Source organism: Andrena cerasifolii, chromosome 10, assembly GCF_050908995.1.
Source record: "Andrena cerasifolii isolate SP2316 chromosome 10, iyAndCera1_principal, whole genome shotgun sequence".
NCBI lineage: Eukaryota > Metazoa > Arthropoda > Insecta > Hymenoptera > Andrenidae > Andrena > Andrena cerasifolii.
The window spans coordinates 4,256,955-4,282,569 of NC_135127.1; the positions used below are offsets into that span (position 1 = coordinate 4,256,955).

The 25,615-nt window shown below is 41.0% G+C and overlaps 2 protein-coding genes across 2 annotated transcripts in view; one reads left to right on the forward strand and one right to left on the reverse strand.

Moving 5' to 3' along the window:
- The window catches only part of M (zona pellucida domain-containing protein miniature), a 51,783-nt gene extending 43,254 nt beyond the window's left edge, over window positions 1-8,529 (reverse strand). Inside the window, exon 1 of the mRNA XM_076822535.1 lies at window positions 8,422-8,529. The gene's annotated coding sequence lies outside the window, so the exon portion shown is untranslated. The remainder of the gene's footprint in view (window positions 1-8,421) is intronic.
- A 10,469-nt stretch (window positions 8,530-18,998) lies between these two features.
- LOC143374241 (uncharacterized) lies at window positions 18,999-22,890 on the forward strand. Its single transcript, XM_076822209.1, has 2 exons — window positions 18,999-19,201; window positions 22,457-22,890. Exons 1-2 carry the CDS (start codon window positions 19,115-19,117, stop codon window positions 22,799-22,801), a joined length of 432 nt encoding a protein of 143 aa, XP_076678324.1. The 5' UTR covers window positions 18,999-19,114; the 3' UTR covers window positions 22,802-22,890.
- The last annotated feature ends 2,725 nt before the right edge of the window (window positions 22,891-25,615 follow it).

Sequence of the window (25,615 nt, forward strand, 5' to 3'; positions counted from 1 at the left end):
TGGTCCTATCCATCGTCAATATGGTTATGTAACACTTCCATTACGAAATTCTAGAATGTATTTCTACACTTCGTTCTTATCGCCGCTTCGATCGTTTATCACAGCTCCAACATAAACGTACCCTACGCGCGTTTACCGCTATCGGGATCACGGGCGATTTGAGTTTGAAACTTGTCTTTTGAATGTTCAGAATAAATAAACCCCTAGGTTGGTGGAATTGGAAGCGGTATTGTTATTGCTTAGGAATGATAGAAGAGAGGAGAAGTTGACGAGAATGAAAGCAAAGAAGAAGAGGAAAAGAAAAGATATGGGAAGGACGAGAGGAATGAAAGGAAGAAGGAGCGGTAAAGCGATTATCAAAAGAGAAGACAAAAACTGAGAAACATAAATAAATAGGTGAAAAAAGGAAAAATGTGCTTAAAAGTTGTAAGGTAGTCCTTAAATTACGTGAGGGTAACTTTGGCGAATTCTTACCCCCTCCCTCTACCAGTATAAGAATTCGTAAGATTTCATATTCCAACCCCCTGCTTACGTAAATTTTTTACATTTAATTTTTCCAGTTATTAAATTTTTTGTATATTTTTATATAATTCATTTAACTCGGTTTCGGGAAATTTAAACTAAAACTAATTTTGTGCAACATTAATGATAGAATTTGTATTTATTGAAAATTAGGTAAAAAATATTACGTAATACGCTACCGGACTGCCCCCCCCCCCCGTAAGAAAACGTAAGAAATTCGCCCCCCACCCCAAAAAAGCCTTACGTAATTTAAGGACGACCCCTAAGCTGCAACAATAAATGAGAATGAAATAAGAAGAAATAAATGTTAGGAATGATGTGAAATATAAACTGCATCGTTGTAATTAATTTTCTACGAAACGTCACTTTTGACAATGCAGTTTTGAATGAATCCGTATGAACGGAAAACGTGGGCAATCACGTGGCTGCTGATATGGTAATGTTTCTATGTAACTCCGTAGAATGTCGGGTTGGGTAGTTTATGGTAAGTGAGACGATGAGGATGGATGGTAATATATTCGTCTTGCTCTGAACTGTGTTAGGATAATCTTAGTAGCAGGTACTATGTGAGAAGCTTCGTTAGCGAAGCAATTATTGTCACCTAGTTCGTTTGACGAAAATTAAGGGAGGTTAATGCGGACCAAGTTACGCGTTGGGGTAACTCTAGGTAGGGTTGCTAACTTTTTTCGGGAATATATATTACCTACTTTACGACCAATCGGATAAAAAATATCCTTCATTTGTGGAAAAAAATATAGTACTTTTCACAGGAAAGTGGTACAAAATAAAACTACATTAAAACAACCACATTTCACTTTTTTATTGTATATTTCATCGTGCACTGAAAGTCGAAATTAATATATACGAAGTGCTCATTTTTTATGAGAGATGGACTGGCTCTGTTTCTCTCTTTCCACCACTTTATATTCCTTATAGAAAAAAATCCTCTCCGTTAAACTTTAACTTAGCAAATAAAAGCTTCGATATTGCCATAGAATAAAAGAATAAGTAAAACTTGTAGAATTTTATCGATGTATCGGAAATATAATATTTTTACGTACTATAATTTAGTCTAACAGTATATAGTACACTAGACAAAAATATAGTACAGTATATAAATTATAGTACCTCTACTTAATTATAGTAACCCTACCTGTAGGCCAAATTATTGATTACCTTTTAAGAAACCATTTCATAAACAACTCACTTCAGAATGTGTTATCCTCGCGTATAAAACAAAACTCATGAAGTTGAAATTTTATAAGATTGATCGAATACACATTTAGTGTTACTTTCGACCCACAATCGTGTCCCTAACGTTTCTTTTCGAGCACTTAAATTGGATAGGAATTTTAACCACGTGTATATAGAACGAGTGGGCAGTACCTATGAAACGATAATTCACCGTTAACTAACTTAACGATCACCTGCATAATTTGTAACGTTACACAGCAGAAAGCTTCACAGTAAATGAACTGTATAGGGCATTACATAATAATACAATTATCAATTTACTTCGAAACTTCGTAAAAGGCCAGGATTGAGCCATCCATTCCCACGCTACAAAGAACTACGCACTAATCATTCGTTTGTGCTGTGGAGGTGAATGTCCTCGGAAGCGGTACCTCGAAGCGTTAATTTCGTACGATGCAAAGTAATTTCAGGTGTTCATTCACAAGATCGACTCGAGTCTCGTAATGATTACGGTACGGGGATACAGGCTGGATTCCAACAGATGTGAAACTTCTGTCGAGTCAACGTTGATAGCCATGACTCACTCGTCTGTGTCATCGGAGGCACACGCATGGGGCACTCGAAATTGAAGCTCCGGGCGGTTCAACAGAGCCGTACCCAACAATGCACAAAAATTGCGCGAGCGCTGTATTACACGACCGGAGAATCGATCAAATTGATCGCTGGAAATCGTTTTGTGTATAACCCTCCAGCTCTGTCGGCGCCACGAGGAAACTGCATAGGCCGTTCAATTTTTCACCGAAAGCCACGCGCGTTGCAGCTTTTTCCCCCCCTAAAAGATGGACCTTTAACGAACCATTGGAAATTTCTTCCAAACATCGTTACCGCGCGGCACTCGGTTATCGGATCACAATAACAGCACTTTCGTCAGCTAGTTTTTGCCCAGCCCAGATATCATGGAAAATCGTGATTGGACCAGTGAAATGGTACCTATCCGTTTTTTCCTAAACGACCGAGTGGCGGTGGTAAAGAATCTCAGGGTCTTTGGCGGCGAACGTCTCCGCGTGGATCTTAAATAGCTGAGGATACACTTACAGCAATCTGTAATTGTTTCGAAGAGAATAGATGCTTTTTAGCTATGACGTTTGTGGAAATTCTGCAAGTTGGAGGACAGGTATATATATATAGTTGGTACTACACAAAGAGATGCTGAAACAACTACATCTAAACAAAATTTGAGAATTCTTTGTGACCCATTTCTTTATCTGTATCGCGTGCAGTGAGTTTAAGGTTCCTCTCTACTTCACGACTTTCAATGATGCTGTTCTATACAAAAAAACTAGTGGTACACAAAACATCTACTTCCTCCAAGTACATATCTGTAATTCAGCCCCTTTTCAGAAACCAGTTTTCAATCGAGAGTCCATAATAAATAATAATACCCCAAATCACTTTACATCTGCAAATGATCAATCTGCCCTGGAGATGAGTATTGAAATCACTTAGGTACCCTGAAGCAGGATGCTGGAAAGTTCGTAACTCTTCGGTTCCGCCTTCGGCAAGTAGATTTCTTAGCGCAGAAATACGCGAGTGTGTACCCTTGGCGTCCTGTTTCCCTTAGATTGCTAGAGATCCTCTGCGCCTCGGGTGACGTACAGGTATGCTGGCACCACTAAACCTCAACCAGGATTCAAGAGCGTTTCTGGCCAAGACCTAGCGCTGTAACTCACGGCTACGTGCTCTCCATGCGACGAGCGTTCTTCGTTTTTGGGTCAAAAGCACGAAAGTGGTGCACACGTCGCGGAACCGCCGAGCGGCGCGAGCCACGTGAGACACAGAGTTCAGAAGGATCGGGCCAGGTCCCGAGACATTCAAACTGCGCCGTCGATGTGTCTGCACGCGAGTCGCGTTCGAGAGAGCCCCGCGGGCTCCGGGCTAGGTATCTAGGCGGGCCGATGAAATCGCGATAAACCAGCGCCTCGTGGCGATTTCAGCGCGGAACTCTCCACGGTTATTGGCGCGTATCGAAGTGCTCTCTAGACGGACGGCTGAGCGGAAGAAAAAAGAGGAGGCTGAAAAATTACTTTCGCACGATTTCCCCTCGGGACCAAGGACAATCGATGTCAAGGTCGCACACTCGCGAATCTTCAGCCAAGTGGAAGAAGACACCCATCGGCGCAACGAATAAGGCAATTGTGAGATGCTCACCGGAATAAACTCTCTTCGACTCTGCTCGTACATGGAGCGTCGGGGGCACGGCCGAGCGCTTTTACGATAATTCACCGAGAAACACTTTTCAGCGCGCTCTTACTTTCGAGAAGCTCTTCCCTTATCCTCCCCGTGGAAATACTGGCCTTTTGTTTATCGCGCGGTAGATTTCTTCGGTCGAATTCGAAGCTACGTACGTGAGTGCCATGAATGACTTCAGGGGATGAATATGCGAAATATAGAGCATCTAATTGGATGGGAATGGTTGTTAGGATACCTAGATGTGTTTAGGATTCCGCGACTTTTGAGGCACTGTAGTGGCATGTTTTAATTGAAATCTTTCTATAATACTGTTGCGAAGATCTAATTAACATTACTCGTTAAATATGGTATTTCACGTGGGTCTAAAAATTCAATACTATTGTGATCTTTAGGATAAATCGGGGACTGATGGACCCTATGTGTGACATGGACCACCTACATAACTTCTGAAATACCCGTTAGATTCCACGACCATTACCATACTTCAGTTCTATACGTTGTAGGAACTTCCCGCTGGAAGATTATGTAATTGCGTCGCATTTACATAAAATGTAGGTATTTCATCCTTTTAATTTAAATTGGATGCAAAGATTTCTTGCTTGCAATTTCGTCTCTGCGATATGTGAAAACGGACACATGTTTTATTAAGTTTTACTGCACAGTATACTAATTTGGAGCGGTTTTTAATGATTTTTTACCTAAAAGTTGTTGTATAATCTGTTATTTTTGTAAATAACTGCAGGCCGGTTCTTCTGACCTTTAAAAATGGCATAGTTGAACCTGATTAGAAGGGGTTAGTTGGACCACTATATATGTAGTGACTTTTCCAGGATGCGAACAATATAGAAACGAAAGAATACCACGTTAAGAGGTATGTAAACAGAAGAACAATCGAAGACCTTGCAGCAAGAGAGGTGCAGCTCCACTTTTGACAGTTTTTGAGTTATGACGTCTAATATTCTTGAAAAAATCTACATCGTTTGGCGCAAGTTTGATGCAAATCCGATAACAAATGAGCGATTTATTGCAAATTTTGAACCTGCATCCATTATGTACTGTTTTGTGTAATACGCTCGAGCAACTACTTGTCAACTCAATAACTACTACTTACTGAAAATGAATACTTGTGTGAAAATGTATATTTTTCAATTAGTGTTTTCTTGTTAATGTTATGTTATAGCAATAATTTTTTAAACAGTTTTTTCCAGTTTACTCGAAACTGGTAAAGAAAGAGTTGCACCTCTCTTGCTGCAAGGTCTTCAATTATGATGCTGTAGAAAATAAAGCTATGGGTTTGAACAAAGCTGCAAAAACTTTAATAAGACTAATAAAACAGATGACCGAGTAAAATGTATTGATTGAGCTGTATGAAGTACGAAAATCGTTGCAGCTATTGCGGCAAAAGACTAAAATTATAAATGGAATAAATTTAAACATATATTTTTGGTAAAAAAGAACTCCATCTACCCCACACACTGTAGTTCAACCAGCTCACAGTGTATGGGGTAGTTGGACCATTGTTATAATTTTTTACATGCTTATTCTTGACAAAAGTATTATAATTTCTCTGTCATTGAACATTATTACTGTAAATTCATTTAAGGGGGGATTCTCTTTTAACATCCCCAAAAGTACTTGGTATTTAAGATTTTTTTGCAAAAAACTGTTGGTCATATTGGATTAAACTCTTTTGGGATATAAGGAGGCATCTTTAAACTTGAAGAAAATATTTTTTTTATGTCGATCCTTCTTATTATTTATTAATTATTGTGGAATCTTGTCCATCTCTTATGTAGCACATATCACAGCCATCTGATCGCAAAAAAAGAACAGTTTCTTAAAGTTAGGTAGTTTACGCTGGGATTGGTCCCCTTTAAAAAAAAAAAAAATGAAAAATTGAAAGAGATATATCGTTTGAAAGAAAAAGTAAGTTTCTTCCTTACACAAATTTTTCATATTACTATATGGACGAAAAAATCTTATAAATAAAAACTAAAATTAAATTTTTAGGCTCAGTAGCAGTGCAAATTCTTTAACTTTAAGAAAATTTTCTTCTTTTCGCAATCAGATGACTGTGGCAGATGCTTCTCCTCACGCTAACATCGTCTAAGAGGTTAACACGATTCCACAATAATTAATTATGAAAAGAACGAATATAAAAAAATGACAAGTTTAAAGATGCCTCCTTATATCCCAAAAGAGTTCAACGCAATATTAACAATAGTTTTAAAAAAAAAAAATCATAAATTTCGGGGGCTCTTACACGAGAAGCTCCCCTTAATATACTGCATCATAAGCAAACCCCTATGCTAGTTATTCAATTAATTTTAAACACAATTCCACCTTTAAAAAAAAGTGTTCCATCACTCCCCGCTCTACATTGTCCCCCACCAAACTGTGCGACTGCACAGATAGAGCCAACTATTCCATTTCCACCGCGAATACTATGAATACCTGAGAAATTCGACACGAAATCGTTAAAATGTAAAGCAGCCAGCGGCATGCAGTTTTCCAACCGCACAGCGGTGGCGAGCGCGTTAACGATTCGTAACGTACTTCACGTGGCATAAAGTTCCACGGGGAAACGAATTACGTCCACGCCTCGAGGACCGACGATTTTTAACCGCTCGATTTTATTATCCGGCCGCCGTCTCGAACGGGCGACTTTACTTAGCAGTCGCCATCGGTCTGCGGGCCGTAATCATTTCCACGGCGCGCGTCTAGGACTCTACGATCTCTATGCACCGGTGATCGTAGTCGCCGCGACCGAAATCAGGAATCAGGAACAACCGGACGTAAGAAGTGTTTTATACGTGTCGTGCGCTTGCCAGGCGCGTATGTATGTGGAACGAAGTGCAGTAAATCGGGCGCATTGGCCACGAGTAACGTGACCCTGGCGACGGGCTCGACATCGCACAATTCGCCGGCCACTTTTCCACGACTTCCGTGTGCGATCACGCGATTCCATTCCGTCATTAATAGAGAGATTACGGGGAAGGGGTGGGGGGGGGGAGGGGGAGAGGAATCAATGGTGACCCATCCACGCATTCACTTGCCAAGTGGACGACCAGTCGCTTCCTTGTCGGCGTTTAACAACACTTCTAATGGAGTGGCATTTAATTTATCGCGGCTCGGGCGGTCCATTTGAAGGATCTATTTGGTATGGATCGGGGTTCGACGCTCCGTTGAAAAAGCAATTGCGAGAGTGGTCGCGTCCTGCGCCGCGAATCGTGCTTCTCAAACGTCTTTCCTCTTCCGTCTTTTTTTTTTCGTTACACTCGCGGAATCTTTCTTGACCCACTCTCCTCGGTGCATAGCGATGACTGGCGAATTTGCGATTACACCGCGAACCCGGATACCCGACTTTCCGTCTTCCTGACGTCCTGGGAGCAATTGTGAAATCCAGTGACGGGCAAAAGTGTCAGCGTGCAGTATGGCCACATTGCTGCCGCTTATTTCCACGGTGAATCGCGGTGGCTCACTTGTTGTGTCGCTTAATTGAAGCTACTTCTCTTATTTAAGAGAGACCTGCTTTTCTTTCCTTCCGTTGCTTCGCAGCGAAAGATATCACGTCCCTATTGTCGCGATTCCATATTTACCGTTTCCTACGGTCGCTGTGATATTCCGTGTAACGCTGAAGATTGAGGAACCCTGAAGGTTTATGTTTCGATCTGAGTTGACCATGCACATTGTAGTTCGTTCAGCGAGTAAGTAGTAATTATTTGCTAAAAGTCACTTAATGACTTCAGAGTCCCTTTTTAGCGCCGTGTGCTCGGAGTAAGGGGAGACGGCGCGTCTGCTGTCAGACGTAGACCGCAACTGTTGCGGCAAGGCCTGCACCTTCTTCAATTCGCACGTGTACCATTTTACGAAATGATGGATTCGAAGAAACGAATTTCAGATCGGAATTACTCAGATTAATGCTGACATTATCAATACGAAGTAATATTCGTAATATTGTTAAAAACTATGAACAAACCTTAGATGAAAATAGGATTCTCATAATTCTGCGAAATTATGCCACAGGAAGAATCACTAACTCTCTAATATTTATAACATATTATTGAAGGAACTTTTATCATTGGTATAATTAAATGTTCGTCCTGGCTCGATCACTTATCCATATGAATAATTTGACGAATTTTAAGCATCCATTAACCCGTAGTATTATGCCTTTTTTATTTTACCGAGAGAAATTCTTATCGGTGCATTTTTGTCCACACTTCACCGTAAAAATAAGCAAAAAATTCCTAGTGAAACAATATTTTATATAAATGAAAAATTGTGGATATTACCCTAATTAAACCATGCATAAAGGTACCTATGTATTACTATGTTAAACCGATGCTCGATTTTGCAGAATGTTACACTAGTGTTACATACATTATTATGTTCGACATGAAATTTATTCAAAAAGGAAATCCGAAATAATTGAGAGAAAAATTTAGCACATACCTGGTACTGTCAGTGGCCCTGGCGAAATTAAGAGTTGTAATGAACAATACGAGACAGTGTATCACACTAGAATTTCTACGGACGTAATGCTGCCCTAAGGACACTTGTTAAATATGGTAATAGTAATGTAACGTTCATGAAAAAGCCCCCAAATGGCGCGCACGATTCTTTCAATTCGTGTAACACGGGTGTTACGCTATGAAACTAAGGGTTAAGGTCTGAATTCCGTTTCTTTCGCGAAACATCTTTTTGTTCCATTGCACATTAGACGCGTTTCTGCTTCCCGTTTCACAATCACGATTCGTAAATCTTCGTGCCACGCGTGCGCCCTCCTGACGTTGTTGTATTGTTACCGAGCGCAGCCTCGAACCACTTGACATTGATTCCGGCTTGGAATCCTCGAGCTCCCCCCGGTTCACGTGTACGCCAGAAGAAAAATCTTAATTGCGCTCGTTGCGTTTCTCCGGCGGCTTCCACGTATTTCCGTTTATCTCTTACTGCCGCTAAGCGTCCGCTACCTGGAAGAAATCGTTGGTTACGGGGCTACTGTTGGACGTGAGCGCGTGCCACGATCATGTGGAAGATTAAGATCCCTTTTCTCGCAGGCGAGATCGGTATTTCGAATCGGCTAGACGTGCGTTCGCTCGGCGCAGCTCCGGCCGAACGAGCTGCCCCGCTAGCCCGGCACCACCAGCTTCCGCTGGGGAAGCTGAATTAGCCGGTCTGTTATTGAGGTATGCGAGAACGGAGGACCAAAGAGGGAGAAAAGAATGAATTGGCGCTCGCAAACACGTCGTTGTCTGAGTGGTAGCCTATTATTTGTGTAGCTCGCGAGTTAGCTTCGTCCATTACTTCGCATTAACGGAGTGGTCTGCTTCTTCTCCGTTTCCTTTTACCCCTTTCCTCCGTCCTCGCCTACGTCGCTCCTTCGGCGTGCACGCTCGCCGCTGGTAGACTTCTCCCGCGATGGAAAAAAAATACTTTGTCCAGCGCAACAGAGATCCATCATTCTTCCGCCATCCCGGCACGCAATTTCGACATTACGGTCTGACCTCTGTGTCGTTCCTTCTGTGTTACGTGCAATTTTAACCATGGCGGGTTCCGCCCTCATAAAGGCTGGGCCATTTCTGACACTTAAAAAAGTGTTATGCCATTATGCGTGGTAACGTGATTCCATTAAACACCCTTTGCATTCCATGTCCAAATGTTACTTTCGCATACCGAGCACGGGCTGTATATCCGCGCGTCTGTCATCAACTTATTATATTATGTAGGATAAATCCGGGTGCACGCGGTCGGGCCGGAGAGTTGGTCGAGTCGCTATATTTCAGGCTCTAAAAGCAAGACCGCGTTAAGGTTCGGAACAATTGCTTCTGTAGCAGTCAAACAGTTGGCTGAATAGCGTCATCACGGCTACTTCTGTGTTTTCCGTGATTTACAGGTTACAAAAGGTGCGTGAACGCTATATTTAACCTCTTTTATCAAAGTGTGGTGTACAGGACCGTATTTAAAATATACTTGTTAGTTCATTTACGTTTAAGGTTTTGGATAACAAGATAGTAGAGGTATTGAGGGACAATGCAGTGAAAGTATCTGGTTATATTAACCTTTCCTTTCGAAGCTAACAAGAAGACCACCTCTCCGTGCCGAAAGGAGAGACGGTCGAGTTATGATTGGGATAGATAGCTGACTCTAAATTGTGGATGAGAGATGACTCACTTTCGTAATTTGTATTCTATCAACTGAAATGTAACTAAATTTACGATATTTTGCGGGGGAATATAAATTAAAAATAAATTGAATTCATAATGATCATGCTGGATGCATTAAATTATTCATTTTATAGGCTTAATTTATTTCTTTAGATATTATTCCTGTATTCATTATTTTCAATAATAATAATAATAACAATAATAATAACAATATTATAATTAATTTATCTTGTCGTCCACAAGTATTACATCTATCAAGATATATTGTACACGATTCATCCATTAACTGTTAATTATTAATAATAATAGTAACAGAAACAACAATAATAATATTGTTATTGTCATATTATTATTTATTATTATTATTATTATGGATGCATGAATCATGTACAATATATCTTGATAGACGTAATACTTGTGAACGACAAGATAAATTATTTAACCTCAATAAAACAAAAAAAATGAGTATTTGTATGTATTTTTTTCTCAAGTATTAACCTAAGTTTTTGTTCATTTATTTTATATGTTCACTTTTGTATTGATTTGCTTTGCTAATCGCCAGTAGGTAGTTCACTTTTCGTTTGATGTGTTGTAAAACGTACCTCTCCTAACGACCAAAACCATTTCTCCCGGCACCTCGGGAGAGGTGGTCAGATGCTATGCCTTCAGTTTTCAACCCGATTATCAGCAAATACTGTCATAAAGCAAATATCCACCAGGTTTTCCGAATCAGCCTAAAATTCTGAACATATTAGGTTCATTCTGATAAAATAAATAATATCTGTATTAGTTTAACAGCCATTTTAAGTTAGGTCGACCGCGTCCCTCGGATTTACCCTGCCTCAAAATACAGACGTCTGCTGGGTCCACAGGACCAATTTTTGTCTTCAACACGAGTACAACACTGCTACCACTATTACAGTGTCCCCAGCATGCTGCAGGATCCGAGTGCTTTCCACAGATTCTCGATCGCAATTCGCAACTATTCAACCAGCACACGCGCGCTCGCCATAAATAATATCGAGGCTTAATCCCCGCTGACAGCCGGAACTGTCAACTGAGCACATCGCGGACAGCTCTGAACCGGTAGCGGGTCACGATTCCCAAGTTTTCTGCATCGGCACGTTCAGATCGATCGACACCGCGGCGGCCGCGACGCCTGGCCGCGAGACGAGCGTCCGCCAGGACATCTCGATTACAGAAACAAGTTTCAGATCCGTGATAACGGCCACGGCTAATTATACGCTGATACGCGTACACGCGCGCCTCGCTGCTTAGACCGGTGGAGGGAAGGAGGGAGATAAAGAGCACGCGCCGTCTGTCCCGCGATCCCCCGCGCGGCCCAAAGGTGGTGCCTACTTGCCAAGCGGTTGAGACGCGATGGTAATAGCGTGACAGCGAGCAAGACGGATGTTAGGCATGACGCCGCACGTGCGCTTCGGCGCTATCCGCTGAACCTGCCGTAGGTGCGCTGGTATCTGCCATTAATTAGGTACACCGGGCGTCGCGGAAGGCTTTAACGGTATACGGGAGACGCGCAGCTATTAACGCGGACGCCGCGACGATTCGACGCCGATCGCTCGTTACCAGAAGCGCCGAAGAAGAGGCACCCGTCTGGGCGCCCGTGCCCCTGCGCGATCGCGAGCGGGTCACGCCTCGTCGCGCCCGGGGGAAAAAAAAAGGATGCCCGATGTCTCGGTAAATATAGGCGCAGTCCGACCTAGTCGCGGTAAAAAAAAATCGCCAGACACGGGGCATGTTCCGAATAACAGTAAAAGAGGCGGTTTATTTGCATTTCGTCCGCACTGTCGGCCGGCTGGTATGGGTCTTGGGCGGCCGTTTCGCCATTCCAGGCTTGATTTTGACACTTTTCGACGCGAGAACGGTTCGCTGCGGTGGTACGTGCTGGAAATGGCTAGATGTAGAGGTTTAACGGCGAACCGCTTGGAAGGTGAACTGGCAGTCTGGAATTAGCAGTATTTTGTCTTTTAGGACGTTCCTGCTGGATTTGATTGATGATGTGCAGAGGATGCTGGCAAGGTAGTGGTTACGGGAGAAACGGAAAGTAGAAATGTGTATTCAGTAGTGTGCTAAGAGATTGAAATTGAATTGTGAAATACGCCGGGAGAGTATCTGTTTCCACTGCCGTTTAGGTCGTTTATGGAAGGTGACAGTAGCTATGGGATGGTGTAATATAAGGATGCACGATTATAGTTTAGGATTGAGTACACTGCGCGTGTATGAAGATAGTTTCTGCAGAGCAAGGAGTGTTACGTTTAAGTCTTGACCTGTTTTTTAAGAATAACTCATCGGATCCTCAGATTTGGGATGCGGGGAGCTACTTCCGTTTCCATAAAAAGTAATACAGTTCCCAGTATGAAATCAGCATTCCCTGTTCTCTTGGTTATCACTGCCACACTTGTTCCTGCTATTCAAAATCAAGAGGAGAAGATTTAAAGATGCAGAGGGCATTGAAAGAAACGCATTGAAGAAATTATAGCTACTAATAATTATAGCCTTCTGTCGCGTACTTTATCTCATGTAACCAAAAGGTGGTCACCCGTTTGATAATTACAATTAGGTAGGTAACTGTAAATGGGTTTGAAAAGTTTCCCAAAAATTTTATCGACTGGCAGAAAAGTGTGCACCGCGCCAGTGAGTTACCTTCAGACCACTAGCGTTTTATCTGTCGCTTACAGGTTTGCGTGACATCGCGATTTGGATATACTTTAATTTTATATTCATCACCAACACTGCATCGTGGTAAAAGTTCTCGGGTATCAACGGGCGGTACATGATTTTTAAAAACATCCACAGCGACCGCGTTTGCCCCGAGACGTTGCTCCAGATGCAGATCCAGATAAAGTGTATTGAGCGTTACACGAGGTTCGAAGCGGAGCGGAGGTAAACGTAAATAAGGCGTCGGACTCGACCAGCCGTGGAGCATAAGTGTCAAACCCTGTACTTAACAGCAAGGACTAGTCCAGTCTACAGCGTGGTTGGGGCATCGCTGCGTCCCCTGGCGTGCCCCCCTCTCCAATGGAAAGGGAAGGGCGCAGCGAAGGGAGGAGAGAATTCCTGTGTAAAGACAGCGGTTAAAATTATAACCATTTAACGACTGTGAGAACACGGCGTAGAATGTCGATGTGTACGAGGAGGGCTCTGAATCGGGAGATAAAGAGTCGGATAGAAAGGAAAGGAGGAGAGAGAGCAAGGGACGAAGGTGACCTCTTGTCCGTGGCATTGTGCGTCCGGTGGCTGCGGAGAGTTGCGTTTCTTGCTTAGGAGCGCGCAGGAGCCACGCTGCTTCTTGGAGGCCGCTTGGTTCTCCTTCCTGCGCGCGCGACGCTCGCACCTGCCAACTAACTAGTCGAACCTGATTAAACTCTGCCCTGTGTGTCGTATGACATGCCCCCTTTATCTCCCTCCCCCCCCTCCCTCCATTCCTTAACCTTCACCACCTCCACCTCCCACTTCCCGTTACCCCCTACCATCCCGCGCTTCAGTCATGTCTCCTCTCCTGGTCTCTTTTCCCTGCATTCGCTCTATGATCCGTTCCCTCCACCTCCTGCCCACCCTCCTAACCCCCCCCCTCCCTGTCGCCCGTCCGTCGTTCCTTTTTCCTTCGCTCCATCGCGACTTTTCCTGCTCTGTCTTTCCGTCACGATCTCCCTTTTTCCTTCTCTCTACTTGGTCCGCGCCGACCGTTCCCGTGTCGTTCAGTAAAGCGGGAGAGGAGTTACAGGATCACCCGATACCATATCCGACCTGCTCGCGATTTCTTCGCCCGACGTAGGAATACGTCCGAGTTGGCCAAACGCCTCTTCCCGATTCGTTACTCCATGAAGATGGCTCGCTCGAGATTAGGAAGCCAGCCCCTCTTTCGGATGGGATTGCAAAAGGCCAGGCATCCCCAGACTCCGGCTGCCTCTCCTCGGCGCTCGCCACTTTTCCGCACCCCGGTCCGAGGCGGACCGTTCGGCTCGGTGTCCCGGGCAATATTCGGGATGGCAGTTATGCTCGCTGACTCGTGCTCCGTCCTGTGACGTTTGTAAGTAGGACGTTGATGGGTTCGCATGAAAACACTTGGTGAGTCTTTTTAACCGACTTTAAAAAGCAGGAGGTTATAGATTCGACCAGTATGTATTTTTTTTTTATATGTTTGTTCTTGTATAAATCCTCAGCGTATGGACCGATTTTGATAATCTCTTTTTTATTCGAAAGAGGGCGGTGCCCCGGTGGCCTCATCCGACACTGCACCATTGTTGGCTCAATATTTGTCCAGTTCTGGTTAATAATAAAGACTATTGTCACCTAATTATTATTATTTTATGCACGTACGTGCATATCTCATCAGCATGCTGTGTCAATATATATAAAACTAAAAAGTCAAAAATAAAGAAAATTTTGTAAAATTAAAACCGACTTCAGAAAAATAAAATGCACTGAAAAGCAGAAACTAATTTTTCCCCTTATTTAATCTACGACTCTCATATTTTTTTAAGTCGGCGCCTCATCATTTGCACTGTGAAAATCTGTCGCCGACTTAAATAATACGAGAGTCGTGGATTAAATAAGGGGAAAAATTATTTTTTTTGCATTTTCTGTTTTTTAAATTGATTTTATTTTTTTTCTTATTGCGGGAGATAGTCCCGGTTGGAGTTTCTTTATTGCTCTTTGCGTTCAGACACTGTTCGATTCAGATTTAGGTGTTTGGTTAGTTTAGATACTATAATTTGAGCACTAATCATATAAAATAAGAAAAATTAATTTCTTTTCTATGTGCGTTAGTTCGTTTTTGCTCTCAAAGAAATGATAGATTGTTGCGTTGCACGGCTATCAATTTTGCAGTGGCAATGATGAGAAGAAAGTAACGCGAGGGGTTGCAGAAATTGGTCGAGCGGGAGCTCAGTAAATGGCGAAACGTGACCTGCGTGTAGGTCAGAAGTTCTGCCAATCCTCGACGTCCGTTTCTACTAATTTAATTGGAGAATTAACCGCGCACCGCGTTCGGTTCAGTCTGATTAGAATCGTCTCGACGCGACGCATGTCGTAATTGTCGTAACGAACTTGACGAAGTGCTGCCCGATGTAAATGAAAATTACGCAAATTTCGGTGCAATTTATCGAAGCTGCCACTGGCATTCATAAGGCATTTCTGTTTGAATGTTGATTTGCAAGTTGGATGGTCGATTCATTCTGGAGCACAGCTTTTTATACGCTCGGCGCACAGATCGATAATTGAAGCGACATTCTTTACTTGAAATTTCAAAACTGATTGTTCTAAGCAGGTGGATAGAATATGTTACTTTTGCTCTAGGAGCTTTTAATTTTCTATTTCGTTGCGTAAATACATTTTCATTAACTACTTAAGTTCAACGTTAAAAATACAAGTCCATTGTTTAACTATATTATTATAAGTTGATCGCATCGTGGACAGAGTTTGGTAAAATGTAATTTAATTACAAATTACAAATTACAATTAAAATGTAATTGTGTGATCTTTGTACACATTATTTTCTGTAATCGTTAATTTAGGTAGTTGACCACAATTTTGTCAACTACCTATATTAACGATTACAGAAAATAATGTGTGCAACAACACACAATTACATTTTAATTGTAATTTGTAATTTGTAATTAGATTACATTTTGCCAAACTCTGATCGTGGATAACTGAACTTGTGTAAAAAATAATTTTTTCAATCGTTTCTTTACTAGTCAGCGCGGAATGATAGTAAATTTGGCAAAAAGTCAATGAAATGCAAATGCAAATTGAAGTAAAGTGAGTTCTCATATCGTAGAACGAGTATTTGTGCAGCACGATTGTCGCTGACCTCCTGGAACGTCAGGCCAGAGAGGTGATAAATTGCAAATGGGGTATCGTTGATGCTGGTGTGAACGAATATATAGCGTGACAAATGAATAAATTCCTTTTTGTTTACTTTTTCCAACGAACGTGGTATTTGAATAAAGATAACAATGTACTTATATAACACACGTAATAAAGAGATAATGTCTCCATTTCCATCGAAAATTTGGTCAAATGAAACAAAATAAATCGTTCGCGGATTTAAAATATTTTCTGCCTACTTTTAAAGCTGTCACATATGTGTATATTTTTAAAATGTTGAATGCCTATTTTTTAAACACCCTGTAGGTTGTTGTTCGTGACACTACTGCAAGCGACACTTTACTCGGAAATGAGAGCACATGAAAAAGACAGACTTCCCTCTCGGGAGTGTTTCTGCCCTTTTGCTGCAACAATGTTGCATTCACGTGACACGGTGCTCGATGAACCCTGGGACTTTGACATCGCATGAAGTTGTTGTTCAATATGCTGCAGGGTGCTTCGGACGGAATAGGTAAAGACTTCACTCGCCAATAGAGATCGCGAGATGAAACGGAAAAATCGTAATAAATACAGTCTGTTAAGGTAACTAATTGATTTTAAGATATTCAGCTTTTGGTTCGTATGAGCTTTTGATGGTATATAAATTTTGTGTCATAATTCGGCTATCAAACTCCCAAAATATGATATTTTATCCTATTCGATAAATCCACAGTCAAATTTGGGGACACCCACATTGAAAAAGATTCTAATTATGGAAGAATCCCAGTTGATTAAACAATGTCGACTTTCATATTTTAAGGTCACCATCATATTTGCTGTTTATAGGTCCTGCTGTCCAATATTTTTTATATTTTTCACTTTCGAACGTACCGTAGCGTTTGTAACTCATCTTTTCTGTCAAGGAACAAGTGTATTTCAGTAATTGTCTTCACCTTATTCTTTGATATCTTGCATCTGCAGGCTTAATTAGATATGAGTACATCTAGTTCCTTGGACTATTATCTGAGACAATCCTGAGAAGCACTTAGTTTCCTAAACCCTATTTTTATAAATTGTGCGTACCGTTTTTCTTATTATCCTGGTAGGGACGTAGCAGTGGTCAGCTTTAACTCGATGACTTACGAAGCTTTTAGTGTCACACAATTTAGACATCTAAGTGCTTAAGTATTCCGAAATTGGCGAAATGCAGCGCAAGAACGAGTAGAAAATTCTGATGCTTAAATATTTTTACAAGCGAAATTCTTTTGCGTATGTCTGAAAGGTATTCGAACACAGAACGGGATAAATGGATGAAGCAAAACAGTACAGCGGCGAACTGAGCGAATCGTTAAGCGAATAAAGCTCGTGATCTGGTTAAGGAAAGCCAAGCGTAGTCGGGAACCGTTAGAGAAAACTGTGCTGCGGCTAATCGGGCGCTTTCAAATGCAATTAATTAAGCGTCGCTGCTAATTAATTTAATTCCGATTATGTTCCTCGCAGCGAAAATTAGAAGGAATTATACAAGCAGCGCCGCATGGCATAAAATTGCTGAACTAATGATTTACCCAGGAGAACTTGTTGCGCACTTCGTGAGATGGCGCGTCGTGGCACTCGTGAAACACATATAAGAATGCAACTGCGTTTTGAAGTGACCAAGAAGTCGCATGAGATGGATTTCTCTAAGTAATCCTAAACAAAGTCGGAGAACAGCAATCCTGACTACAATTGTATAGTAAAGTGCACAGAGAACATAGAAAAAAATCAAAATATTGCTATACACGATAGAGCATGGAATCCCCCCTTCAAAATTGAAGCGAAGCTACCGAAAACTTTAATAACTTAAAGTACAACAAAACGGTCAAATTACCTGGAAGGTCTGAAAACACAAGTATTTTCGGAATTGTATTTTTTAAAAACTTGAAGACCTTTTCAAATAAACTGTTGTATGTTCGAAAGTATATATATTTTAAAGTTATTGTAGTTTTTTTTGCAATGCGATATCTAAATAAATAATGGAATTATAGGCGATCTTCCGGCAGCGTTATTTTATTTAAGCACTTTACGGTCACCATTGTAGCTTTGACCTGGTTAATCAGAAATAAAAAATTCGACCTTTAGTTAGTATATTAGACTATCTAGTCCTTAATCGTGGCTTTTTAATTTCCGTTGCGTAGTTTTTATTTTACAGATGAAAGATGATGAAAAATGAGAGCGATTCTGTGGCGAAAATCGATACTTTTGCTATGAGAAGCCTGCCATTTTGTAGCAAATTAATTTTTCGGGACTGATAATGAACGATTAAGGACTAGATAATCTAATATACTAACTAAACTCCCGCGAATTTTTTATTCCGTTTAAACCTGGTCAAAATTAGAGTGGTCACCGCAAACTACAGAAAAAAATCGCTGCCGGGAGATCGCTGATATTTCTTTTATTAATTTATATTTTCCGTCGCAAAAATTACTACAAGTAGTTCAACATGTACACGTTCGAATACATAAAGGTTTGATTAAAAAAGCCTTCAAGTTTGTCCCGCAAAAATTCCCGAATACACTTGTTTTTTCGGACCTCACGGGTAGGCATAATCCCTTAAGGTTTTCCTTCGATAATCATAGCAACAGAAATTAGGCAACTGAGATATCTGAACTGAAATTTAAGTAAAATGTGTATACGCAGGGTATTTCGTAATATCCAGGATGTATCAAAGGAATGGATTCAGAATCCTAAAAGAACGAAAAGAGTTCACATAAATACTCAATATGACCCCATTTTGGAGTTACGGCTTTTTATATCCCACCAACTCCTGCTTATCTTCGAAGAGAATACTTAAAATGACCATTTTCCTTGATTCCATTCGAATTCTGAACCCATCTCCACAATATTTCCTACGTATCAGTATCCACTATCTATAGAAAAAGTAAACTCTCGCGGCAGCGACTTGAAGCTGAACGCATCTTTGAAACGTCACCCGATGAGTTTCACGTTTCCAACTGCACGTGACATTTGTTTTTTTGAGACATGCCCAACCTTCACTCCACTCGCTGACGTTTTTCGAAATCATGTTTGCCGTCGTTACACACCCGGAAATTCGCAGTTAACTCGTCCGGCTGTAAATCATTCCCCATGATAAGGATAAGAAAGATAAGAGAATGTATCGAACGGAGTTTGTCATTCCTTGGGTTCAGATGCGGGCGAGGGACGAGTATAATCTGAGAGCGTCCAGAAGTTATCCCGTGGTAAGAGGAACTTTCCAGCGAATACGAGGCGTTCAATAATTAATGCCGAGCGCGAGCTCGCTGAGTGTTCCATTCTGGAGCTCGTTTGTTCGCGTGGAAATCGAGACCGCTCCGCAAGACGCGCTAAAACAATTTTGCGACTGCCACTACGATTGGGGATGCACAATTTAGAAGATGAATATTGTATTTTTACACCATTCGATACTGTCGTTTCTCGGGATGACAGGGGAATTGACCCTTTGCAGTCTTGGGTTAAGTTTGACATTGTACTGACTTCGTTTCAGACAGTATTTTATATCGGAGGTAGGTCGATGCTGGGGATTATGAGAATTTGCAAATGTTTTAATGATTGAATGTAGTAGTAGTTGTATTTATTTCGCCATACGTATATTCTTTTATGATTATCGGATGTGGTATACATAGCACAGCTTACAGTTCCGCTCCCGTAAGTGACATAAACTATATAGTATGATTCAATGTATATTTTAGTAATATCATCAATTCCTGTAACTTTGCGAGACCCACCGGTGTCTACAGAAGCATCTGCTTCAAAAACGGCTACTTAAAAATTCATTTAAGGGGTCAGTCCACTGTGACGGTTTGAAAAATTAAGCTATTTGTAAAGATTTTTTTTCTCCGTAGATACAACAGATAACGCAATAAAATTTTTTGGTGTTTATTAAGCTACTCTTATATTACACAAAAAAAATTTAAAAGAATTTTTTTAATTTGTTTTAAAACTTCAAACGCGATTATCTCAAAACAACATTTTTTTTCAACTGGTGCAGGTGATTGCAAAAAACTATTTGACCAATCAGTCTGAAATTTGTACACGTTATTCAGCACATCAGTGGCTACGGCCGGGACCACGGAAACCTTTTTTAATTAAATATTTCGCACTTTTTACAAGGCAAAATGATTGAAAAATTCACCGCATTTAGACACTTAAATTCAAACCTCCGCAATTTTGTTAATTTTTTATCAGTAAAAATAATCCTGGTTCCGGCGATAACCACACTCATAATGATTACAACACACTTTGAATTTTTTGTTTCAAATGCGTCATTCTCCCGGAATCACCTGCAGCAGCACTGCGTCGCTTTCTCAAAGCGCTCGCATCTGTGCGATATGTACATTTAAAAAAACTGTTAAAAATATAAAATAGATTTTTTTATACTGTCAGTAAGTGTATTAATAAGTAGACAAAACATTATTTACGTTGGACATTCCGTTTGATAAAAAATAAATCGTAAAAAATGACAATTTTTCACGAAGTGGACTGACCCCTTAAGAAGCTTCCCATCACTAGCCTTCGCCAAGATGCTACTTCGAACTTGTCGAAACGGTTCTCCTGTAATTTCGAAGTGAAAAAGCAGTACACACGCGTAGGAGATTGTGACCGCTTGTATAATTGTGCATGAAAATCTTTTCTTCTTCCACACATGTTGCTTAATATAACACCAGTTTGATAAAACAAGTAGTTGCATTGCACGTTATATCCTAAGTGCAAAACACAGTGGACCTTTCGCTTGAGGGATCTAGAAAATTTCTTGGGGTATCAGCGGAATTATTAACCATGCTCTGATTTTGAATAATAATCTACTGAAAAACTGGCACATAAATTTCCCCATATTCAGAGGAGGTAGAAAAAATAAAATGTTAAATGAGAATGAATTAAAAGCAGTGATATTGATTACTGTTTCAATGCGCTAGCGGTAGCAATGTAAATGTTTGTAACGTAACGAAATCTAAAGATTTTCACGTTCTTGATGAAGAATTCATTGCGTTTTGAGGACTGTCGAGCCAACAAGTGCTCGACCATTATTGTCTGATAAGAAAAGCCAGTTACATGGAAGTTTACATACAAATACTTTGCATTCACGAGGAAATTCTGTAGAATGCTGTAATCCTGGCCAACTGCCCGATGGAAGAATATAGAGATGCGTTGTGTATGCGAAACATGTGAGAGACGTCGTGGTCTGTACGTCGGGGAATGTTTAAAAAGATATACAATGATAACTTATAAATTACGACCAACAATAAACCAATTACTTTCTTATATATTATTATTGTACTTAACGAGAAATATGTTCCTATGATTGTAATTTTATATCAGTTATACGATCAAACATTAACACGTTCTTGTTACACGGGCCACTACTTTTCAATTGAACGTTGAAATAAAACAAAGGAAAAATAAGTTGAACTTACAATCGCAACTGATAACATATTACGATTTCATTCCTTCGCTGCATTTTAACATCCTACCAAAAACCTATCACTCCATGATGACACGGAACGTGTTAGGGCCCTTTCCCACGAGATTCTTCCACGTCTCACGAGGGAATAAAGTCAAGTTGGGATTTTGTAGTGCACAGTACTTCAAATCATTTTGTAGAGAATAAAGCTCCAACGCTCAGCGTTTGTTTATAATACTGGTTTAAAGAAGCTTAGATTCCAGAAGAAGTAGATAAATAAAAATAGAAAATCACCGAAATAACATAAATACAGAAATAAACTTTCATTACGTACAATTAGTTCTTCAGCAAGGAAGAGAAATTTATTGAATACTTCGGGAATCAAACTCGAGAGCTCTTGTGCGGTATAGGAGTACCGTGCCGACGCAGTGAATTGCTTTACCTTCCAAAGATACTGCCGCGATACCTTTCTCTGGCGCGGCAAACATTAACCCAATATTATAAACAAACGGCTGAGCGTTGGAGCTTAATACTCTACGAAATGATTTGAAGTAGTGTACACAACAAAATCCCAAAGTACGGATAAAAATCAAGAGGGCCACTTGACCGCCTTCCCTTATCAGAATTTGTATTTCAAATATGTGATATAATCAATAATCTGACCTTATAGTCGTGATTAGCGACATCAAAAACCCTTAGACACACTAAAGATCATTTTTTAAAGTTTGGTGGCCACTATAATGGCCACGTGAAAAATTTGGATACTTTGCAGAACATGAAAATTTTAAGTAAAAAAATTTACAATTTCAAAGAAAAAATCCCGGCCCTCTAATGTTTAAGGAAGACAGAAAGTATCTAAATATATCTGAAATATTTGTCACGAGTCACGGAGGTGTCTCGCGTGTAAAGTCCCTTAAGATGCACACAAGCACTGTGCTATCCCAAAATAGTTGATTCGAGATAGACGAGCAGGAAGGAAAGAGCGAAAATAACCGAAATCGCAAAGAGTTCAGTTCCGAGCTGCCCGATATACAGTGGAGAACGATATTGATTTCAGTTGGAACCGTTCGCCCCGCGTCACTCGATCTCGTACTTCAATAACCACAAAGAGGACAGCACGAGATCGGCGATCGAGCGCCTCCACAGCGTCGAGGGGTACGATCCCGGCAGGCCACGATGCGATCGCGCCAAGTCCAGCCTCTACTGGCTGGAGATCGCTAAGGAGAACAAAGGTCACAAGATCCCAATGACTGCTAATCTCTGGTACGGTCGACCGAACAGAATCCAAGTCGACGTCCCAGAGAAGAAATTCAATCGGTCGAGCAAAATGCAGGAGTTCTACAGCATATACGGTCTCACCCCAATCAGTGAAAGGGACATACAGGAAGAACAAATCTGTTAGGGCGCGACACTTTCTTGCCCTTTTTTCACAGTGACAATCGATCAAGCGCTTTCTGTGCTGAATGAAAAATAATGGCTAGAGACGGTGATAGACGAGAAATTACAGCTTACGAATTGTTTCAGTAATTATCAGTGTACGCGTATTTGGTTACTTCGCGGAAAATATTTAGCATTTTAGAGAATAAAATGCATCGCACTGTGACGTTGTTAATAATTCTTTTATAAAAGTAAAGTGTTGGTTTTCTGCGATTCGGGTAATGGGGCCATTGGGGATTATTATTATTAAGCGCCTTTGTTGTACAATACAAAATTAAGAATAAAAAGGAAAGAGAAAGATACAAAAAATAGGAAAACAATAACGCACGGCGAGGCTCAGTTGTAAGACTGTTTTGCAACCTAACCATAAATTTGAAGATGAATTTGAATAATGATTGATTGGAGTTATGTACTCCTCGTCTGTTATTGGTATGATTTTAAATCAGAACTAAGCGAAACAAGTAGAGAATACGAATACAGAATGGTAGCTTATTTGTGGCTAATAAATATCGAGGGTGTTTCATTTATGGTAATCATCTTAAGGGGGGATTCTCCTGTAACATCCCCCGAAATTTATGAATTATTTTTGAAAAAACTATTGTTAATATTTTAAGAAAATATTTTCTTTATATCGATCCTTCTTAGTATTTATTAATTATTGTAAACCTCTTCGACGATGTTGACGGTAGGTGTTGCACCTGTGACAGTCATCTGATTGCAAAAAGAAGAAAATTTTCTTAAAACTTTATAATTTTGTCGTCGATATGAAGAATAATATGAAAAAATTGTCTGAGGAAATACTTTTTCTTTCGAACGATATACCTCTTTCAATTTTTCATTTTTTTTCTTTAAAGTGGACCAATCCCAGCGTAAACTATCTAACTTTAAGAAACTTCTATTATTTTTGCAATCAGGGAACTGTGATAGGAGGTGCTATACATCTCACCGACAGGAGTTAGATCATCGAAGAGGTGGATAAGATACCACACTAATTAATAAATAATAAGCGGGATCGACATAAAAAAAATATTTTCTTGAAGTTTAAAGATGCCTCTTTATATCCCAAAAGAGTTTAACCCAATATGACCAACAGGTTTTTCAAAAAAAATTCTTAAATATCAGTTGCTTTTGGGGCTGTTAGACTAGAATCCTCCTTTAATTCCGCTGTTTCTTTTGAAGTTCGAATCAAAAAGCTATCATAATAAAGATGCAGATTCTTCGTGATAAGTTCACTGTTGGTGTGTTTACATTACAGACTATAACAAATCTGTTCTACCAAATGAGATCGCTAAGATAAGACGGGGTTAGTTAGTTAATTGACCGCCCGGATCTTTCGATCAGAATCGCTTTTATTTTTAGCTATGGGAATGTCTGAACAGTTTCGCATATTCATCGCTGTCTGATAAGTTTACAAGATTTACGACGACGATTGCGCGGCGCCTGACGTGAAATATGAATGAAATTACGAATTTCCAAACGTGTACACATCTTTTTGCCGCGAGGAGCTGAAGATCTGCACCGGGGTGGAAAAAGACTGATAGAAAGCAAACTTCTGATATGATGGGCTACTCTTCGCAGAGGTGTCTTATATTATTCTGACAAGCTCCAAGCTCAAACGCATACACCGCGCGTACGGATCATTTCGCATCTCCCGCTACCATCTGAAATTGCAATTTTTCCACGAGCACGTTCGCGCGGTGAAAATCAAATTCCGCCGCTGTTAATTTCAATGAATAATCCACCAACATATATTTTACGAATTCAAGAGGGCCAATACGTCGATGCCGCCGATAGCATCGATCGTTCCGCACGCTTCGGTGCCCTGGCAAATGATTTTCCGAAACAGCCCCGGGTACAATATTATTAATTACCATATTTTGCATATTACGAGCAGCGACAACACGCAAATAGCCGTGAGTCACAGTTTCGCCGGCTCGGCACGGTTGGTTACGTTTAATCCGCGCCATATATCAGTTCGATTAAAAAAATCACTCACAGTCGGCGGCCGCGGTGTTTGCGCAAAGAAATTAATTCGTCCGGGAAACGAGACTGCTGGAACGGCGCGATTTTTTTCATTTTCATGCCAAACTACGCGCGGCGGTCGACGCGGCGCTCAGGGGCGGTGAACCTTGACAGGTCGATCGTTCCCGTCGACGACCGTAGATAGATCGGGTAAATACGAGCCGGTTCATGCGCGGAATAACTTTCCACGGGGCTGGGGCTCCTTCGAGGATGGCATGGTAATTCATAAAGGGCCGCGGTGTTACACTTTCCGTGCTCCCAGACGCACGGGATTCCGGTGTAACGCATCGGTGGCACGTTTCTCGAATTCGTCCGAAGGTGGATCAATGTCACGTCGTTTAAATTTCAAATTACGCGCGCCCGCCCTTCTGCCCGTCTGCCACTCTCCGTGCAGTAGGGGCCGACGTGGGCATTATGACTGTCTAGGACGAGAACGGGGAAGGTCGTGGATGAGCTTACGAAATGGTCCATGTAACTAAATGTACAGGGTGGTACGGTGAAAATCGAGCACATCCTATTGCTTCTTTTTATTTAAGCGTACCTATGAAGCCGTGAGGGTTATTTAGCTGCACAGCGATTTATGCATATTCAGCAGCGGATTCATACACGTAGTTTACATTTTTCAAAGTAGTTGCATATGTATTTAGAAGCTCGCTCTAGCAGCATTTAGTGCTGGCATTTTGATGGCCAACTAATTCCCAACTTGGGGGTACTGTGGGCCAACCAGAAATGTTAATAGGGCGTACGTTCGGTTTAG